The 16,558-nt window shown below is 42.9% G+C and overlaps 1 protein-coding gene across 2 annotated transcripts in view; it reads right to left on the bottom strand.

The window, feature by feature from the left end:
• The window catches only part of MAN2A1 (mannosidase alpha class 2A member 1), a 197,006-nt gene that overhangs the window by 50,850 nt on the left and 129,598 nt on the right, over window positions 1–16,558 (bottom strand). For both annotated transcript variants that reach the window (XM_004009111.6, XM_060416082.1), the window contains 3 exons: window positions 3,992–4,157; window positions 2,371–2,589; window positions 1,561–1,683 (listed from right to left, as the gene is read on the bottom strand). In XM_004009111.6, the coding sequence (XP_004009160.3) occupies window positions 1,561–1,683; window positions 2,371–2,589; window positions 3,992–4,157 (508 nt within the window). The remainder of the gene's footprint in view (window positions 1–1,560; window positions 1,684–2,370; window positions 2,590–3,991; window positions 4,158–16,558) is intronic.

Below are 16,558 nucleotides of genomic sequence, written 5' to 3'. Positions count from 1 at the left end.
TGACCGAAACAATCCCTTAACATCTATATTTGATTTTGGTTAGCAGGCTTTTCTAGAGCAAAAGTAACTTTTTCAGGAGACAGGACCCTAGGCAACAAAACACAGAGAATATTTAATTTCTCTTAAAGTGGAGAAAGTTGGTATAAGTGTAAAAGCAAAGGAAGAAACTCTAAAGAAACAGATACAAAACTGACCACACAAAAATTAAAAACTGCTGTAACAGAAAAAGAAGATAACAAACTCAGTGATGCATGGAGGGGATATTTTTCAATAAGTAGGAAAAAGGGTTAATTTTATAATATATGAAAAATCTTTATCGATCCACAAGTCATATCAATAGAAAAATGGCCAAGAACTTAAATAGGACACTCACAAAAGAAATAAGAAAGATAAATAAAAGCACTATAAAGTTCAGCCTTACAAATAATCACAAAAATCATAACCGTGAAATATTTTTCATTTACTATTACAGGTTAAGTATTTAATATGGCTAATTCTCAGAGTTTAGAGTAGTATGCCAGACAGCTACTTTCAAAAACACACTGCTGCGAATGAATACGTATCTTTCTAGAGAGGTAAGGAAGATAAGTAGTATCTATACGTCAAAAGCCTTAAAAGACTCCAGACACACAAAATGACTCTTCTAGAAATTATTCTCAGGAAATAATTAGCACTGTCCAAAGAAAGCTCATCACAACATCACAGTAATGAAGTATTGGGGGAAAATGTAGAATGTGCATCTGGAGCAACAGGAAACTCTGTACTCCCACATATATATGATACTCACACACTGTTTTAATGTGAGAAACTTAAGTTCTACTCTTTCAGCAAGTATCGATGATCCAACACAGTGCTATCAACTATAGTTACCATGTAACGCATCAGACGCTCAGACCTCGTTCATCTCAAAGTTTTAAATCACAAAAGTGTGCATTAAAATGTGTTTTCCAAGAGCATGTCAGACTGTGAGCACTGTCACAATGAAAAACAAAATATATTCACACAGGAAGGTAAAACTTTAAAATGGGGGAAAATGATACGCACAGAATAAAATGTGGTAAAAATACAACCACACTGGCAAAGGTTTCCAAGGGCTTGCAGCATAGCCGGCAAATCTTGTTTTCTTCGGTTTTCTGCATTAAGTGTGCAGCCCGGGTAGGAGAACACCTGTTTGTTTGTTTCTGAAGTTGCTGAATGTTACGGAGAAAATGGCTCAGTGGTCAGCCTATCTTCCCCACACGGCTAGGCATTCTGTGTCTGCATCTGTGCCATGCCACACAGGTGCGGAGCAGCTCAGCAGCACTCTAATCCTAACTCAAATCTAGCTTCTTTCCAGACAGAGCCCTTGTCCACTCTAGCATCCTTACTGAATCCCAACACTGAGAAATTATTGTTCACCTAACACTCAACTAGAAATTGCTAAGTGTCGATAATGATACATAAGAGTGGAGCTAATCCAGCTATCCCTAATAGACGACCACAGCATTGAGATGCATTCAGGATGCTCCTCACTATTCTTCCAGTAAGCGCTTACCCACTGCTCCGGGCATCAGCTCTTACCTTGGCTTCCCCGTCGGGTAAGAAGAGGTAGGCACCACTTTTGTCCTTTTTACTTGTGGTTCCATACCATGAAAACTGTACTCTCACTTCAAGACTTTTACCATCTCCTTTATTTATCATTTCCTAAGGATAAAAAATAAATTTGTTTTAGTGTGAGTCAGTATTAAGACACAAACTTACTGTATCTAGCTACATGCGTATGTCTATTTTCAAAAATTACCCTGTGATAGATTTATAAGTGATTAGCATCCAGCCTGTAATATTCACAATTCTTGGATGAGCACTCCAAATTTTATACTTAAGACCTCCACAAAAAGAACACATTTCACCAAAGAAAGAGATAAACAAATTAAGACATTACACCAGTACTTCTCAAACTTTCTGTATAAAGCAGTGAATTTATTTTTATTTCCACTATGCATGGAGCAGCATTTTGGTGAAGTACAATGAAAGTAAATTAATTAAAAAAATTAAAGTGATATGCCAAATATAAACTCATTTTTTATTATTAGATTTAATAGGCATAAATTTACTCTAATTACTTTCAAAGTTTCCATAAACATTTCTAAATAGCCGCCAATTGCATACTTGTCTTGTGGACTAGTAACCAGTCCATGGGGCAGCACCGTCACAGACCACACTCGTGAGCAGTAGTGGGCGCTGCGGACCACGAGGAGAAGGCACGCTTACCTCCCCATGCTCTCCTCCAGAATATCGGGGTCCCCTTTTCCCACTTTACGTAGGTAATCTGTGTATGTTATAATAAAAGTGACACGCCTTCTGTAAATTCCACAACTGCTTGGAACATACCTCCAAAAGCCCAGATTGACCAAAGCGCAGCTTAATAAAGGAGTTCTCTAGAGTTATAGCTTCTTGAGCACTTTTTATATTATTCATGTTGAAAATTCCTTCATTTGCTATATTACCATTATATAGGTCATATTTGGCTAAATGTGGACTTGAACTTGATGTCTCCAAAATCTTATACACTTTCAGTCCCAATGGTGGCATCTCTGCTAGAAAAGATATCTTTAAAGATAAAGGAGAGAAGTTATTAAAGAGAAATACAATCTACTGAAAGGAAACTATTTACATTTCTAGTAAAAATAAGAAACTACTGTATTTAACAAAGAATATAATACTATTCAATGTTTTTATAACATGGGTGGAGTATTCGCATTTCTGTTTATCTAGGGAACCTAGTAAATTCAAGAGGGTAGGACCATCAAAGACATTAAGGCTTTTATTCAATATGTGAAATCACGTGACCACCCTCAATTCTCCTACAGTGCTCTTAACGGAGGCTCAGATGGGGAAATTCCCCCTGACGGTAAGGGTTTACTGTGACAGTGATTTCAGGAATCATTTTATAATACTATGGCAATTCAGTACATTAAAAGTAAAAAACTAATAGATGTAACAATGTAAACATCAAGCATATTAGTTCAGTCAATACCAGACGTCAATGCCTGGGGGGTCCAGCAGACGCTGAACAGGCACGGAGGAGGCACCACCAAGGGACACGAGCCAACCTCTCAGGAGCTTCTGCTCCATCTCGAGGTGAGGGGTTTCCTGTAAAATCTGATCCAAACCTGTATCATAGCTTCTTTTCTTCCTTAAGGATAATAAATTCATAAGAGCAACCAGCAATGGTTTTTAATTCTCTTTTAGATTCCCTGTCTGTGTCTTCAGAAATACAGTTTAAGTCGTACTCTGAATTCTAGCAGTCCAACATTTCCAGTGATGGGGGGCACAATTTAACACTGCGTACTTCAAGACATTTTCCCAAAACACCTAGGACTTGAACCCAGACATTTTTTTCACCATTATATCTCAGAAAAGAAGCATCTTATTTATTTAAAAAGTCTTTCTTTCTTGGGATATTACTGTCATCTTTGCAATGAAAAGTTGAAAGTATCCAGTTATTTAGAAGGAAGTATTTATCTTCATTTCAATACTTACAACTCATTAAATTGAGTTAGAAATTTTACAAGGAATGATGACCTCAGGACATCAGGAGAGTTAGAATATACAGACTTACAAAAAACGAACAGTATACATGCTCATAATGCACTAAAAATAACATCGGTCTACACACTAACAACGATGTTACCATTGTGGAAAACAAAGGGTCCATCTTCCTTTAGCGTCATTCACTGGCCAGTGGGGATTCCCTGGTGGCTCAGCGGTAAAGTGTCCACTTGCCAGTGCAGGAGACCCGGGTTCGATTCCCGGGTCGGGAAGATCCCCGGGAGAAGGAAATGACAACCAACTCCAGTGTTCTTGCCTGGACAGTCCCATGGACAGAGGAGAATGGCGGGCTACTGTCCATGGGGTCCCAAAAGCGTCAGGCATGACTGTAACTTAACAACAGCAGCATTACCAACTACACACTGGCCGTGCCTCCTTCCGCCCCATGGCGTGGGCATACCTCGTAGACTGTCTGTGAGGCAGTATTTGCCGTGTCCCACACTGCACTCATCTGGATTTCCACAGGCTCTCCTGAAGCAGAGGACACCTGCGCTGCGGGTGAGCTCACACAGACGGAGACCACAGAGCTTCGAGCTTGTTCCAAGGGGTTATAGACCACGAGGTACCTGTAAAAACAGTTGCTTTACTAGTGGGGTCTCAAAATATTTGTCCTTTTTCCACATTATTCATTAAGATTTCAACTCACAGATAAGCACAAAGCCAACAAAAGGAGAAGAATTTTCAGAAACAGTCCAGTAAAACTTTCAGAGAACAGGCAATTTTCATCGTAACAAATACCACACTGCGCAAAGGGTAATGAAACAAGGACTCACTTCTAAGAATAAATGTTATACACATGGAAGACAGCAACAGAACTATCATCGTTATTTCCAAGCCCTATAAAATGACATTTGTGCATTTTATTAATCTAAAATAAGCAGCCCTATACAATACCCTGATCCTTGCCTAATCTGAATAAGAAAATACATACATTGCCTGTTTGCATTTTGTGTCCAACTCTTTGTGACCCCATGGACTATTCATGCAGTCCATGGAATTCTCCAGGCCAGAACAGTGGAGTGGGTATCCTTTCCCTTCTCCAACCCGGGATCAAACCCAGGTCTCCCGCATTGCAGGTGGACTCTTCACCAGCTGAGCCACAAGGGAATCCCTTCACGTTTGCATTTCAGTCACAGTTAGTTTCAATTAAAATTCTGACGCTCGTCTTAGGTGACTAGCACAGTGAGACATATGGCTGTGCGCGCGGCCACACATGTATTTTATAAACCGGGTCCTTATTATCCCAGGAAGTCGGTCCCAGAAGAAAGATCATCTGAAGCAAATTCATTTAAAATAAGAGGCTGAAACCTTATAATAAACAGTGGTAAAAAACTGACTGGAACTTAGCTCGAAAAGGGAAATAGAGACTATTAAAAGAAGTTTAGGCAACATTTGCAAATAAGTGCAGTTCTTAGAATGAAGTGGGGTTTTGGCAAACTTTTTCCAACAATCCTTTATATTAGCACACATCCATCACGTAACATTTAATGTTTACATGATGGTTTTAAACATAACTATATTTGTTAAGAGTATTCAAGGTTTGACTTATTTTTCCTAAAGTTCTCTCTCAATTCTTTGATATTTAAATAACTGTCAGTTGAGGCCCTTAACAGCCTTGGTTTCTTCAATAGCATTAGGTCCTCACCGTCTCATGGCTTTGCCTGTGAGTAGAAACATTCTAGATCACGTCACGGACTTCAGGAATGATGCATTCTTTGTAAGACCTATGATTTCACTTTATAATACGTTTACAACCTATCTTCAAATAAAAGAAACAGCATTTCAGAGAGGAAACCTGACTAAGACCACAAGCGCCTCATCAGTGAGCCCTTTCAGGGCACCTCCTATGCCTTCACGTGCACTCCTGCACACTCCCGCGACCTCAGGAGCACAGAGCCAGGCAGCCTAGCGCGCCCCCCTCTCGCCCGCGACTCTAGCAGACAGGGTCCCAGCTGCCGCGGTGTGCTCAGGGCGCCTCAGAGTCGAGCAGCGCGTGTCCTGCACACTCCAGCTGCACTGGAAATGGCTCATTAGGAGGTAAGGTAACTACAGTGGCCAAAACGAAAGCGAAGGGCAGAGGAAAAGGTGGGTGCGGCATGGAACCCAAGACGCTGACTCACGCATTATCAGGAGAAGCACTCTGGACTGAGACACTGCTGCAGCATACCGAAGGCGACAACATAAGAGCACCTTAGCTCCTGTTAGACTTCAGCTCCTATTAGCTCCTACTAGACTTACACCTCAGGGTGACGAGTGCTAACGTCATTTACGTTCACGGAGATCCCACGTATATTTGAGAAAAGAGCATCGGAAGCTCGCAGTCAAAAACAAGACAAAGCAAGAATCTACGAAAGGCCCCGAGGCCCCGAAGTCCTAGACCAAACCCCACTGTGTCCACGAAGCAAGGAGAGGGGGCGCACCGCCCCTGAGAGGCGTGCTGGGCAGGCTCCCCTGAAGGCGCCTGCCGACCCATGTGTACCCGCTCGCCCACCACCCTCCACTGGAGCCTGGCTCCCCCGACCGCTCTCCAAACACACTCACACCTGGAAAGCCAAAAATGCCAGGGCTCAGCGCTGCCCACTTGACGGCACTGCCTCCCTCAGCCGCGAGAGGGCAGGAGGCGGTCGAGGACCACTCACGTCCAGCACCAGATGTGCAAGCCACCGTCCCAGAAACAAGTGGCTTCCTACTGAACGCCACACATCCAGAGGCTTAGCGCCAGTATGAGGAGCGCTCTCCGTAGCTTGTGTCTGCAGGTGAAGGCTTAGGCCAGCCTCCTAGTTCTGTGGAAGCCCTGAGGAAGAGCCAGGGATGGAGACCAGAATCTCCACTGCGAATCTCTGGACGCCCCACTACGCAGAGCTGGTCATAAAGGCTCCAATAATGGAACACAACACATCCAAGAAATGAACTCAGGCAGCAAGCACACAAAGCGATGATTCTTTCTGATAAGAAAGAGAGTGATTCACATTTAAAGCAAATACTAACTTTAACCATATATTTCATTTTGTACAGTATTAAACAGATTTTTATAACACGCTGTGAACTACACTGTTTTGTTTCATGTTAGTAGCTAATTAGTACTTGACCAGAATGATGTTTCTACTGCACTAAATGAGTGCGTAACTATCGTGCCAGGAGTCTACTCACAAGCGAAGTGTGCGGAGTAGCTGAGTATGATGCTGCACTAAGAGAGCAACTTTCTCACACAGCCAGGGTTCACAGCACGCTCAGGAGCGTCACAGCACACAGGCGCCCGACGCAGAAACTCCCATCTACGCACACGGCAAGCAGAGCACGGAGAAAGCATGATCACCCATGAGGCACACTTCTGGGGAAGTAAGCACACTACCACACACGGAGCAGATTTTCATCGGCACTACTGTGTTCAGTGGTAAGACACCGGTTACACTGTCAGTATCTCCAAACATGAGCCCTTTTCAACCTTTCAATTATGAATGGAGCCAACAGGTTTCATATTAAACTATCATACTCACTTATTAAAAAATAATAGTTTCATCCACACTAACAAAAGGAAAGAGTAATATTTCTGAAAAAGGGGAATAGTTCATTTCTATGTTACCTTGGAAGAAACGGCATAGCAAGCTCAGAACTACCTCCCCCCAATCTCTCCTACGTCTGCCTGTCACCAAGCCCGCTTCCTAGTCCTTATTCTGACCCTCAGCCCCCACGACTTGGGGCTACAGGCACTTAGCCCGTGTCTCTATATACAGAGAACAGCCTTCGCCTCATGAGGACGGAGCACTCACACGCCAGCTGCCAATCAAGCGGGAGACGGCGCTCTATCTCGGCTGAGAGAAAACGGGAAGGAGAACATCTGCCTGTTCATGTCAAACTGGGCATCGTTCCATGAAGAACTAGAATTCCGCTGGAAATGTGATTCTGTCCTTGCAGATTCTAATGGAGAGGAGTCGAGTTAAAATTCCCTAACTTCTTTTGTAGAAATGATCTGAGTCACGTTAAGGCAACAGTGCTCCTCTGGGTCCTATTTTTGAGGCAATCTAACCAACACCTACTATAAACAAATGACTAGGCCCAGGCGGACCTCCTGCCAGGGCTGGACCCAGGGCAGCATGAAGGGAAGAGGGCCCTTGGCGAGAGTGGCGCAGGAGGCACCACTCACAGAGCGTTTCCTGTATGCCAAGCTCAGCCCGAAGGCTTGTGACCTACCAGACATAGCGTTTCATCCGTTACTGGACAGTTAGGAGAGCTAAGGTTCACGGGGTCAGGTATGCTGCAAGATTCCACCAGTTACAGGGGCCAGCATGGGCTCAGCACGCAGCCGCACCCCTCACCATCCTAACCACCTGACTCACAGGGCATGCTCATAACAACCATTCTGACAAATGGGGTTTCCTGCGGAGATTCCCTTAGCTCCAAGTCTACTTGGGAAAAACTCCACAGATGTGAAGACAGATTCTTCACTCATGCCAAAGATCCCCACAGACACTCTCTTTTCAGAAAGCTCAGGATGAACAAAAAGCTATTTACATTTCAGTACATTTGTGAAAGAAAACTTACAAACTAGAACAGTGGAATAGAAAAAATCTTATATAGCAAAGAGTATATAAGAGTATATACTTACATACAAGTATATAAAAGTGTATAAGGTCATTTATCTAATGACCTTACTGCATACTCTAACAACAGTCAAAAACATTATTCAAACAATATTAAAAAATATTAGAAAACTAAACTACAGTTTTAAAAAACATTAAAAAATATGACATGCATTTATGGAGGTGAAAGGAAGATACAAACAAAAAATGCCACCTGTTAGTAAAGTTTAAAACCAATTAAACAAACACCAGGTTATATGAAAAGTTATTGTAACTTCATGTGCCTAGTGTAGTACCTTGCATGAAACAACATTCAATAAATAGCTGACGAATGACTAAAACAAGAATCTCGGGGGGGGGGGGACTTTATCATTTGTGAATAATACCTACTGGTGTGGAGTCTTATGGTTTTATCAAATCATTTTCATTTTGATTATTTTAATTCCTCAAAAGATATGGTTGAGAAACTATGTAATTAACCCCTCTGCAAAGATGAGGGAAATGGCAGATTCATGATCAAAGAGAAAGTTAACAATAAAAGCAAAAACTGGAGTTCAGTCTGTCTGATTACTAATCAACAACAGCACATTAAAAAATTCACCTCAAACGATACATGCGGCTTCTCTAAAGAGCCTCATTAGTGGGCATAATACAAAGAGGAGTAGTAACCTTTACATAAAGTTATTCTGAATATGAAAATATGTAGTTTTACCTGTTTACAAAAGCTATAATTTCTAGATGGGAACTTAATTCATCTAGTCCACCTAGTTCCCTAGTTTTAAAACATAATGCTCACCATAATAGCCATCAGAATAAAAATCAAAATATTAAAAACCAAAAAGAAGCCTTTCTGAGATACATTAGACCTTCAAAAATCACAACCAACTCTGTGACTCCTAAGCTCTGGAGTCAGATACACTCAAGTTCAAAAGCCGACAATCATACGTATAATTTGAGAGGCTTTGGACAAGTGATTTCATTTCTCCAAGCCTTAAGATCCTTATCTATAAAATCAGGAGACGGGCTTGCAGTTAGGGTTATATAATAAAATGTTTGGAAAATCCCAGGGCTGAGACCTGGCACAAAGAATATCAACAGCAATCAGATCTCTCCTTTCTCTTGCAAGACCCTCCTGACCAAGGACCCTGGTATACAAATCACATGGATGGTGGGATCAATGTTTTAATCAACCCAGGTCTCTGAGCCACCTCACTTGCTTTTCTAGGTAAGGCATATGTAAATCTAAATGAGGGAAATCAGCAAGACCACACATGTTCCAGACACCTTAAACAAGAGTTCAGGTACGATGCGGGGAGGCAGTGGAGGTGAACAGGTGCACAGAACACAGGCACGCAGCCACCACACGACGCCCGGCCACACTAAGGAGCAGCACGGAACGGGCCGTGCAGGCTCCTCCTGCCGAGCGTGGGTACAGACCGACACCTGTGACCGCACAGCCCCTGTGCTGACTGCTGCTGAGTTCAACACAACAGGGAAGGTAGTGAGGGCTCTGTACACCCTATTACAGAGCGTGTTTCGATACACACATAGATGGCAGTCAGGGCGGAGAAGGCGATGGCACCCCACTCCAGCACTCTTGCCTGGAAAATCCCACGGACGGAGGAGCCTGGCGGGCTGCAATGGGGTCTCTAGGAGTTGGACACGGCTGAGCGACTTCACTTTCACGTTTCACTTTCATGCGTGGAGAAGGCAATGGCAACCCACTCCAGTGTTCTTGCCTGGAGAGCCCCAGGGATGGGGAAGCCTGGTGGGCTGCCGTCTATGGGGTCGCAGAGTCGGACACGACTGGAGCAACTTAGCAGCAGCAGCAGCAGTAGCAGGATGGTCGAGAATCAACCAGGAGAGGATTCAAACTACAAATCAACTTTACTAAAAATAAGCAGAATATATACAAAGAGGCTGACAGAGCTTTATTGAGGGAGATAAAAAATGAAGAGAAATATACTTTTCTGGGTGAGAAAACTAAACCACTGTGAAATATACAATTCTCCCCAAAATTAATTTATGAACTTTATGCACCGCCAACCAAAATCCCACTGAAATCCTCTTATTGGGAGAAAGGGAACAAAACAATCTTATGATATTTCTACAAGTAGATGGGCAAGACATATGGTTAAATAAATGCACTTAAACACAATGCCAACATTGATTCTCAATGAATTAAAAAATTTAAAGACAGAAAAAAATGATGGAAGACAAGTAGGAAAAATAAATGTAAAGTTTGTGGTACAAAACATCTTTTTAACCATAATAGAAAATATAGCAATAAAGTAAAAGGCTGACAGATTTGATAACAAAATGCTTAGAACATTTTCTATATTAAAAAAATTAAAGAATGAAAAAATAAAAGGAGATCAAATTCAGGAAATCTGTAAAGTGTTCTTAAAAATCAATAGAAATATAAACACTCAAGTGGAGAAAATGAGCATTTCTCTTTCGCCAAATTGAAGCTGAACACTAAACGGTGCTTCCACTTCCAGCAGAGATAAAGTAGTTGATGACAAGAGCTCTCGCTTCTGTGGGCCAACTAGGAAACCAGATAAAACATAGTAATCGTTTGCTTGAAGGCAACAGAGAATTGCTGAAAAGAGAATTTCAGAGGAGAGAGCTGCCTTCTCGAGCCATTTTCTACTCTGGGTTGTGCCAATTCTCAGCACAGGAAAGGCTGAGTTCCATGCAGAGCCCAGTACAAAGCCTAGAGGAGCTTCACTGTGCGGGCAAAGAGGCTAAAAAGCACTTGGAGGATACGCAGGAAGCTTCATGTATACACTTGGCTTTCCCATTAGCACACGTACCAAACATTGGGAACTGCCCAGAAATCTAAACATTTCTTTTGCTTTTGAAGAGTAGAGCAAGACATGAGATTTTAGAACCTGCCAGAGATAGGGCAGTGTGTGGAAGGGACCGCAGGCCAAGCACTGCAGGGGGCCACGAGACACTGATGCAACGGGGAAACGGGGCACGCTGCGGTCCACGGGCCGCAAAGACTCGGACTCGCCTTAGGGACACGACGACAGCAAGAAGACACAACAGGCAGGGACCAGAGTTGTCCCTCAGAGCCTCCACATGGGACAAGCCCTCGAACACTCGTCACCCAAGTGAAACTGATTTTGAACTTCTGGCTTCTAAACGTTTAAGATAATACATTTGTGGTTTTTCAAGACACTGAGTGTGTATTTGTCAAAACAGCACTAGGGAACAAACACACCGGGTCATACTGCTCCTCCTGAAAACGAGGGCCAAGCTCCGGCTTCCCAGCAGAGACCACACTGCACACGGAAGAGAGGATCCCGAGTGCTGGAAACGGGGGCAGGAGGCGGGCAGAGCAAAGGGCAGTGGGCAGAGCTCAGGGCTCCTGGAGCTGGGCTCAGCAAAGACTGAAGGGCGTCGCCTCTGACCCCTCCCCCAGGGCGGACTCCCTCCTGCCTTCTCATCCGCCGGCTACGAGGTCTGAGGAGCCCAGATCCACACTGACCCTGAGCAAGTGCACACAGCTAACAGAAGCCAAGAAGCGAGGAGAAAGCTCCCAGACCTGTATTTCGTAGAAAGCAGATAATCACCAGTCCCTTACACTGATCAAGGTGGTTATTCCTAACCTTTTAAAATCCTGCTTACTTTTTAACCTTTGAAATGTGCCCGAGACTTTTCATATGTCTCAAGGCCTCTCAGTTTAAAACTCCTGCTATTTCTATAAAACAGGCCTTCTTAACTAGACATTTAACGGTTCTTCCACAAAAGCTTTCTTAGAAACTATATAAGAACAATCACACTTCTCTTCCATGACCAGATATAGAATTTATACTTGCAAGAGGAAAAACAAAACACAATGTTTTCTGGAAGCTTCCAGTTGATTCAGTAACAAATATTATTTGGCCTCATTTAAGAAGAAAAATAATTCAACACTTAGGAATAGAACACTTTCATCTCAGCAATCAAAATTAGGATTTTACTTGAATACAGTAGTGCATAAATGTAGCCTGAATTTCTTAACACGTGAAAGTTTATTTCAGCGATTTTTCTACATTCAGGAGAAATAAATTAAAATTCATGGACAAAAATGTTATAAATCTAATCTCATGGAAGTCATTCACCCAAGGACAAGATTCAAAAGGCAAGTAAACAAAGGCACTGCCAGTGTGAAAACGCCCTTCAAGGACCAGCAAGATGATGGCAGCGGCTGCCACTGCCGGCGCCAGCCAAGCGCCAGATCTCTCAAGATGCCTTATACGAAATCCAGAACTCCACAAGACACTGCTAACAAGAGCTCTCCCTTGAGACCAGTAACAGGCAACTACTAAGTAAAGATTCCAGAAAGTTCTACATTAGAAGATATTACTTGGTGTAGAGAATTAAGTTTGCTTATAATACTAATAGGCAAAGCAGTAAATCAAAAATAAAATTGTAAAAAAAAAAAAAAACCACCCCTGTATCTTAAGGGAATATTTTTACTACTTTTAATTCAAAGTAAAACTGACTTGTTAAGTGACAGAGATTTTCAGATGTTAGTCAGGTCACTTCAGTTCAGTCGCTCAGTCGCGTCCAACTCTCTGCGACCCCATGAACTACAGCACGCCAGGCCTCCCTGTCCATCACCAACTTCCGAAGCTTACCCAAACTCTTGTCCATTGAGTCGGTGATGCCATCCAACCACGGCATCCTCAGTCATCCCCTTCTCCTCCCACCTTTCAGATGTTAGCAACAATAAGAACACCACCAAACAGCTAGCACTAATGAGCCTTTAGAACAGGGCCTAAAGCATACAGGATGTGCTTTCCTTAACTCTGTGAAGCTTTATAGCCAGCTTATGAAATCCTAAAACCATGAAGAGCCAGGAATCACACTGAACCAGCCAGGGCCTAAGGCCTCTCGGAGGCAGAGCAGGTGGCCTGCCCTTCTCCAGCGGGTGAAGGCCTTGGGGTGCACGCGCTGGAAGCAGAGGTCTACCCCAGCTCCAGCTCTCCAAGGCTCTCAGAACGCTCCTTGATCAGAGTGCTTGTGCCTAGTTGCCCCGTCATGTCGGGCTCTCTGTGACCCCATGGACTGGAGCCTGCCCAGCTCCTCTGTCCATGGGGGTTCTCCAGGCAAGGATACAGGAGTGGGTTGCCAGGCCCTCCTCCAGGGGACTGTCCCAACCCATGGATCAAACCCAGGTCTCTCACACGGCAGGCAGATAGATTCTTTACTGTCTAAGCCACCAGGGAAGCTCAAGAATATGAAGGTGGGTAGCCTATCCCTTCTCCAGGGGATCTTCCCGGCCCAGGAATCGAGCCGGGGTCTCCCGCATCGCAGCTGGATTCTTTACCAGCTGAGCTACCAGGGGAGCCCAAGCTATATCACAGGTCTTCATTTTGTAACACTGATATTTTGGAAAAGAGTTTCTTTCTCCTGTGTCCCAGTTATTGAACCAATTTGGTTACTTTCTAGAGTTTTCTACCTCCAAACTTCCTTTCCCAGTGATTATGCAAGTGAATGCTTTATAAATGATTTGTATACAACAGAGAACTAAATGTCAGTTGGACATCACCCTGGGGATTATCCACAGCCCTCTCTTCCTCAAGACATACTGCAAACAGAACTAACGTTTAAACACATAGAGCGGGCTGGTAACAGAGGCGGGACCGGAAGGAGCCTCCAACTCTCAGCCCCCGCTCCCTTCACAGCTCTGCTCTTTCCAGGCATCTGACAGCAAGCCCCGCCCGGAGCCCAGCAGGACAGGAGCAGAGTTAGTGTCATAAATGTTACCAGGATTCACAGCTGCAAATGCAACTCAGTACTATAACGCTTTAACCATCACAAGTACAACTACATATTTCAGTCTTTCCTACACTGAGAAAAGCATTTCTAAAAGCAGAAATAAAACCACAACCAAAGTAGAATCAACACGTCATTTTATAACTTTTTAAAACAAAATAAGGTTGAAAAATCTTGCAACTATTCCCACAGTATAACAGAAAACAGCAAGTCAATGAAAAGGATAAAAATTCCTATCCAACTATTCTAAAATTTTTGATACTAAAGCAATAAAAAGAAACAGACACGAGAACTGTACATAATTTGGCTGACCCCAAGAGCCTTGTCACCAATTAAGTTGCCTTTACTCTGAGACAGCTTTGCCTAAAACAAAGATGCCATCTGTTTTACCTAAAACATTAAGATGCTCTATTTTCTTGTCAATTCAGAAATCACATCTGTAGCCATTTTCTGAAAAGACAGCAAAAGACATTATATTTATGGATGACTGCATAAGGAATGATGTTCAATCAAAATGTAATTTTCATCTACAAGAAGAAAACTTCATTTCTCCAGTGACTATAATGCTGTGACTGTGGAGGAATGCACAGTACATAAACAGGCTGATTCTCACAAATAAAAAGATCTTAAAAGTTAACACAGTAAAATAAGGTTGTTTTGTTGCTAAAGACAAAAATGGCAAATGTTTGTATTCACTTTGTATCTCCCTGTTGACAAATGAAAATCTATCTTGTGTGAGGTTTTCTGGTGAAGAGCAAACCACTTTTTACTGGTGCTACATCTCTCCAAGCTAGTGAGCCATCTTGTGAGAGGTAGAAATATGAAAACAACAAACAAAAGCACTCTCTCTCTTCACAACACTTTCACACAACAGCGGCTCTAGGACAGAAGCGCTACACTCCCGGGAACGGACGGAAGAAGACACAGAACACTAGAGAACACGTCACTCACAGTGAAGGAGACACCACGTCACAAGGGATAAAGAGCACATTTCTAAGAAAACACACACGCCATCCAAATGCCTGCAGTACTTTGAGTACATGTTAAGCACCTACAAAATATCAGCATCTAAAACCAAGTACGTTTCAGTTCAAAAAGTACCCCAATCTCACATTTTGTTTTCTTGCCTAAAAAATAAAATAAAGCTGCTCTCCAAATAAGGGTGAAGTAAGTCCAAAGGCTCTATTTAAAATGCTTCTTTTACCACAAAGCTGTGAAGTGTTCTGAAGTCCAGGATGGGCTTGAAGCCCTCCCTGACTTGTCAGGGTCAGGACACCTTCACTAACATCCTCTTCCTTGTTGCCCTGGTAGTGCACGATTTATTAATCTGCATTTAGAAGGAAAAAGAAATCTGGTTCAGAGGAATGGAAGACTGGAAGGAGAGCATCTCCTCCGCCTGTGCTCAGCACTGCTCTGTGTTAGCGGTTTCAGAAGGCGCGGCGGACGCTGGGAGAAGGGCGACAGGACAGAGGCTAAGAGTGCAGAGCCAGGAGAAATGCGCAGCCGGGGAGCCACACCCGCACACGCGTGGCCCTCCCAGACCCTCCCGACACAGACACTCAGGGGACTCGCTTCCGCACTTCCAGAGTGCGCAGCTCCAGCTAACGGCGGGAGGGAGCTCGGGGTCCGCAAGCAGGAACAGAACAGAGCCGCTCACAATCGGCACTGCCCGCGGGCACACCGAAGCCAGTGCCAGCTCTTCTTTGACAGTTTCATCTCCTTTACAAGTTTTCCTTAGATTCTACAAATTACTTCCAAATATCATAACTGGAAATTATTATACTCCTTCTTAGATATAGGTGACAGTCGCCAAGCTAACTCTGCCTTCGTATTGTAAGGTATCAAAATAATAGCACCCTTCTACACAGACAGGGGCACACGCTACTTCTCGCCATCTCCAGCACTTTCTTGACTGTGGTCCTCGGAGTAATCATAAGATGCGGTGTTCAATGTGCGAAATCACTTTAATTTCATTAGACAAATCACACAACTAAAACTTGAGTGTAAACTTAATTCTCTGTATGATAATCTGACAACAATAAACTAGCACCACACAGCTAGTTAGTAAAGTTTGATTTAAAGTATAAACAATAAAAAGGCAATTAAAACATAGCACCTTAGCAAATGTTCTCTGAACTCACAACTACTTCGCCATTGCTCTTAAACAAATAAACTTTAAATACTTAAAATAGTCTATTCAATCACTTTTCAAAATAAAATCTAAACCTAATAAATCTAAAATAGTTTTGTACTGAGGAAAAATGAAAGCAGACTAATCATAAGGACCAGGGAAGAGTCTGAGCGTTTCAAGTTTAAGCAAAACTGATAAAGGAATGATTTAAGATACGACGCTCCGAAAGCACTAAGGAGAATCATCAGGAAACAACATGGGAGTCTGGGAGTAGTCTACTGACGAACACTGTCTGCAGACGCATAAAGGACAGCCAGAATGTATATGTGGTCGATACTTGTATTATTTACATCGTTCCATCATAAACTTTAAACTGGTTAATGCAAGAGTTATAAAAATTATTACTTCAGGAGGTACAAGAATGGAATAAGCAATGCTGTTTGTTTTGAAAAGTCAGCAGCTAACTATGTCTGTGATCAGGAGA

Source organism: Ovis aries, chromosome 5 (assembly GCF_016772045.2).
Source record: "Ovis aries strain OAR_USU_Benz2616 breed Rambouillet chromosome 5, ARS-UI_Ramb_v3.0, whole genome shotgun sequence".
NCBI lineage: Eukaryota > Metazoa > Chordata > Mammalia > Artiodactyla > Bovidae > Ovis > Ovis aries.
This window is presented reverse-complemented; position numbering and strand designations above follow the sequence as displayed.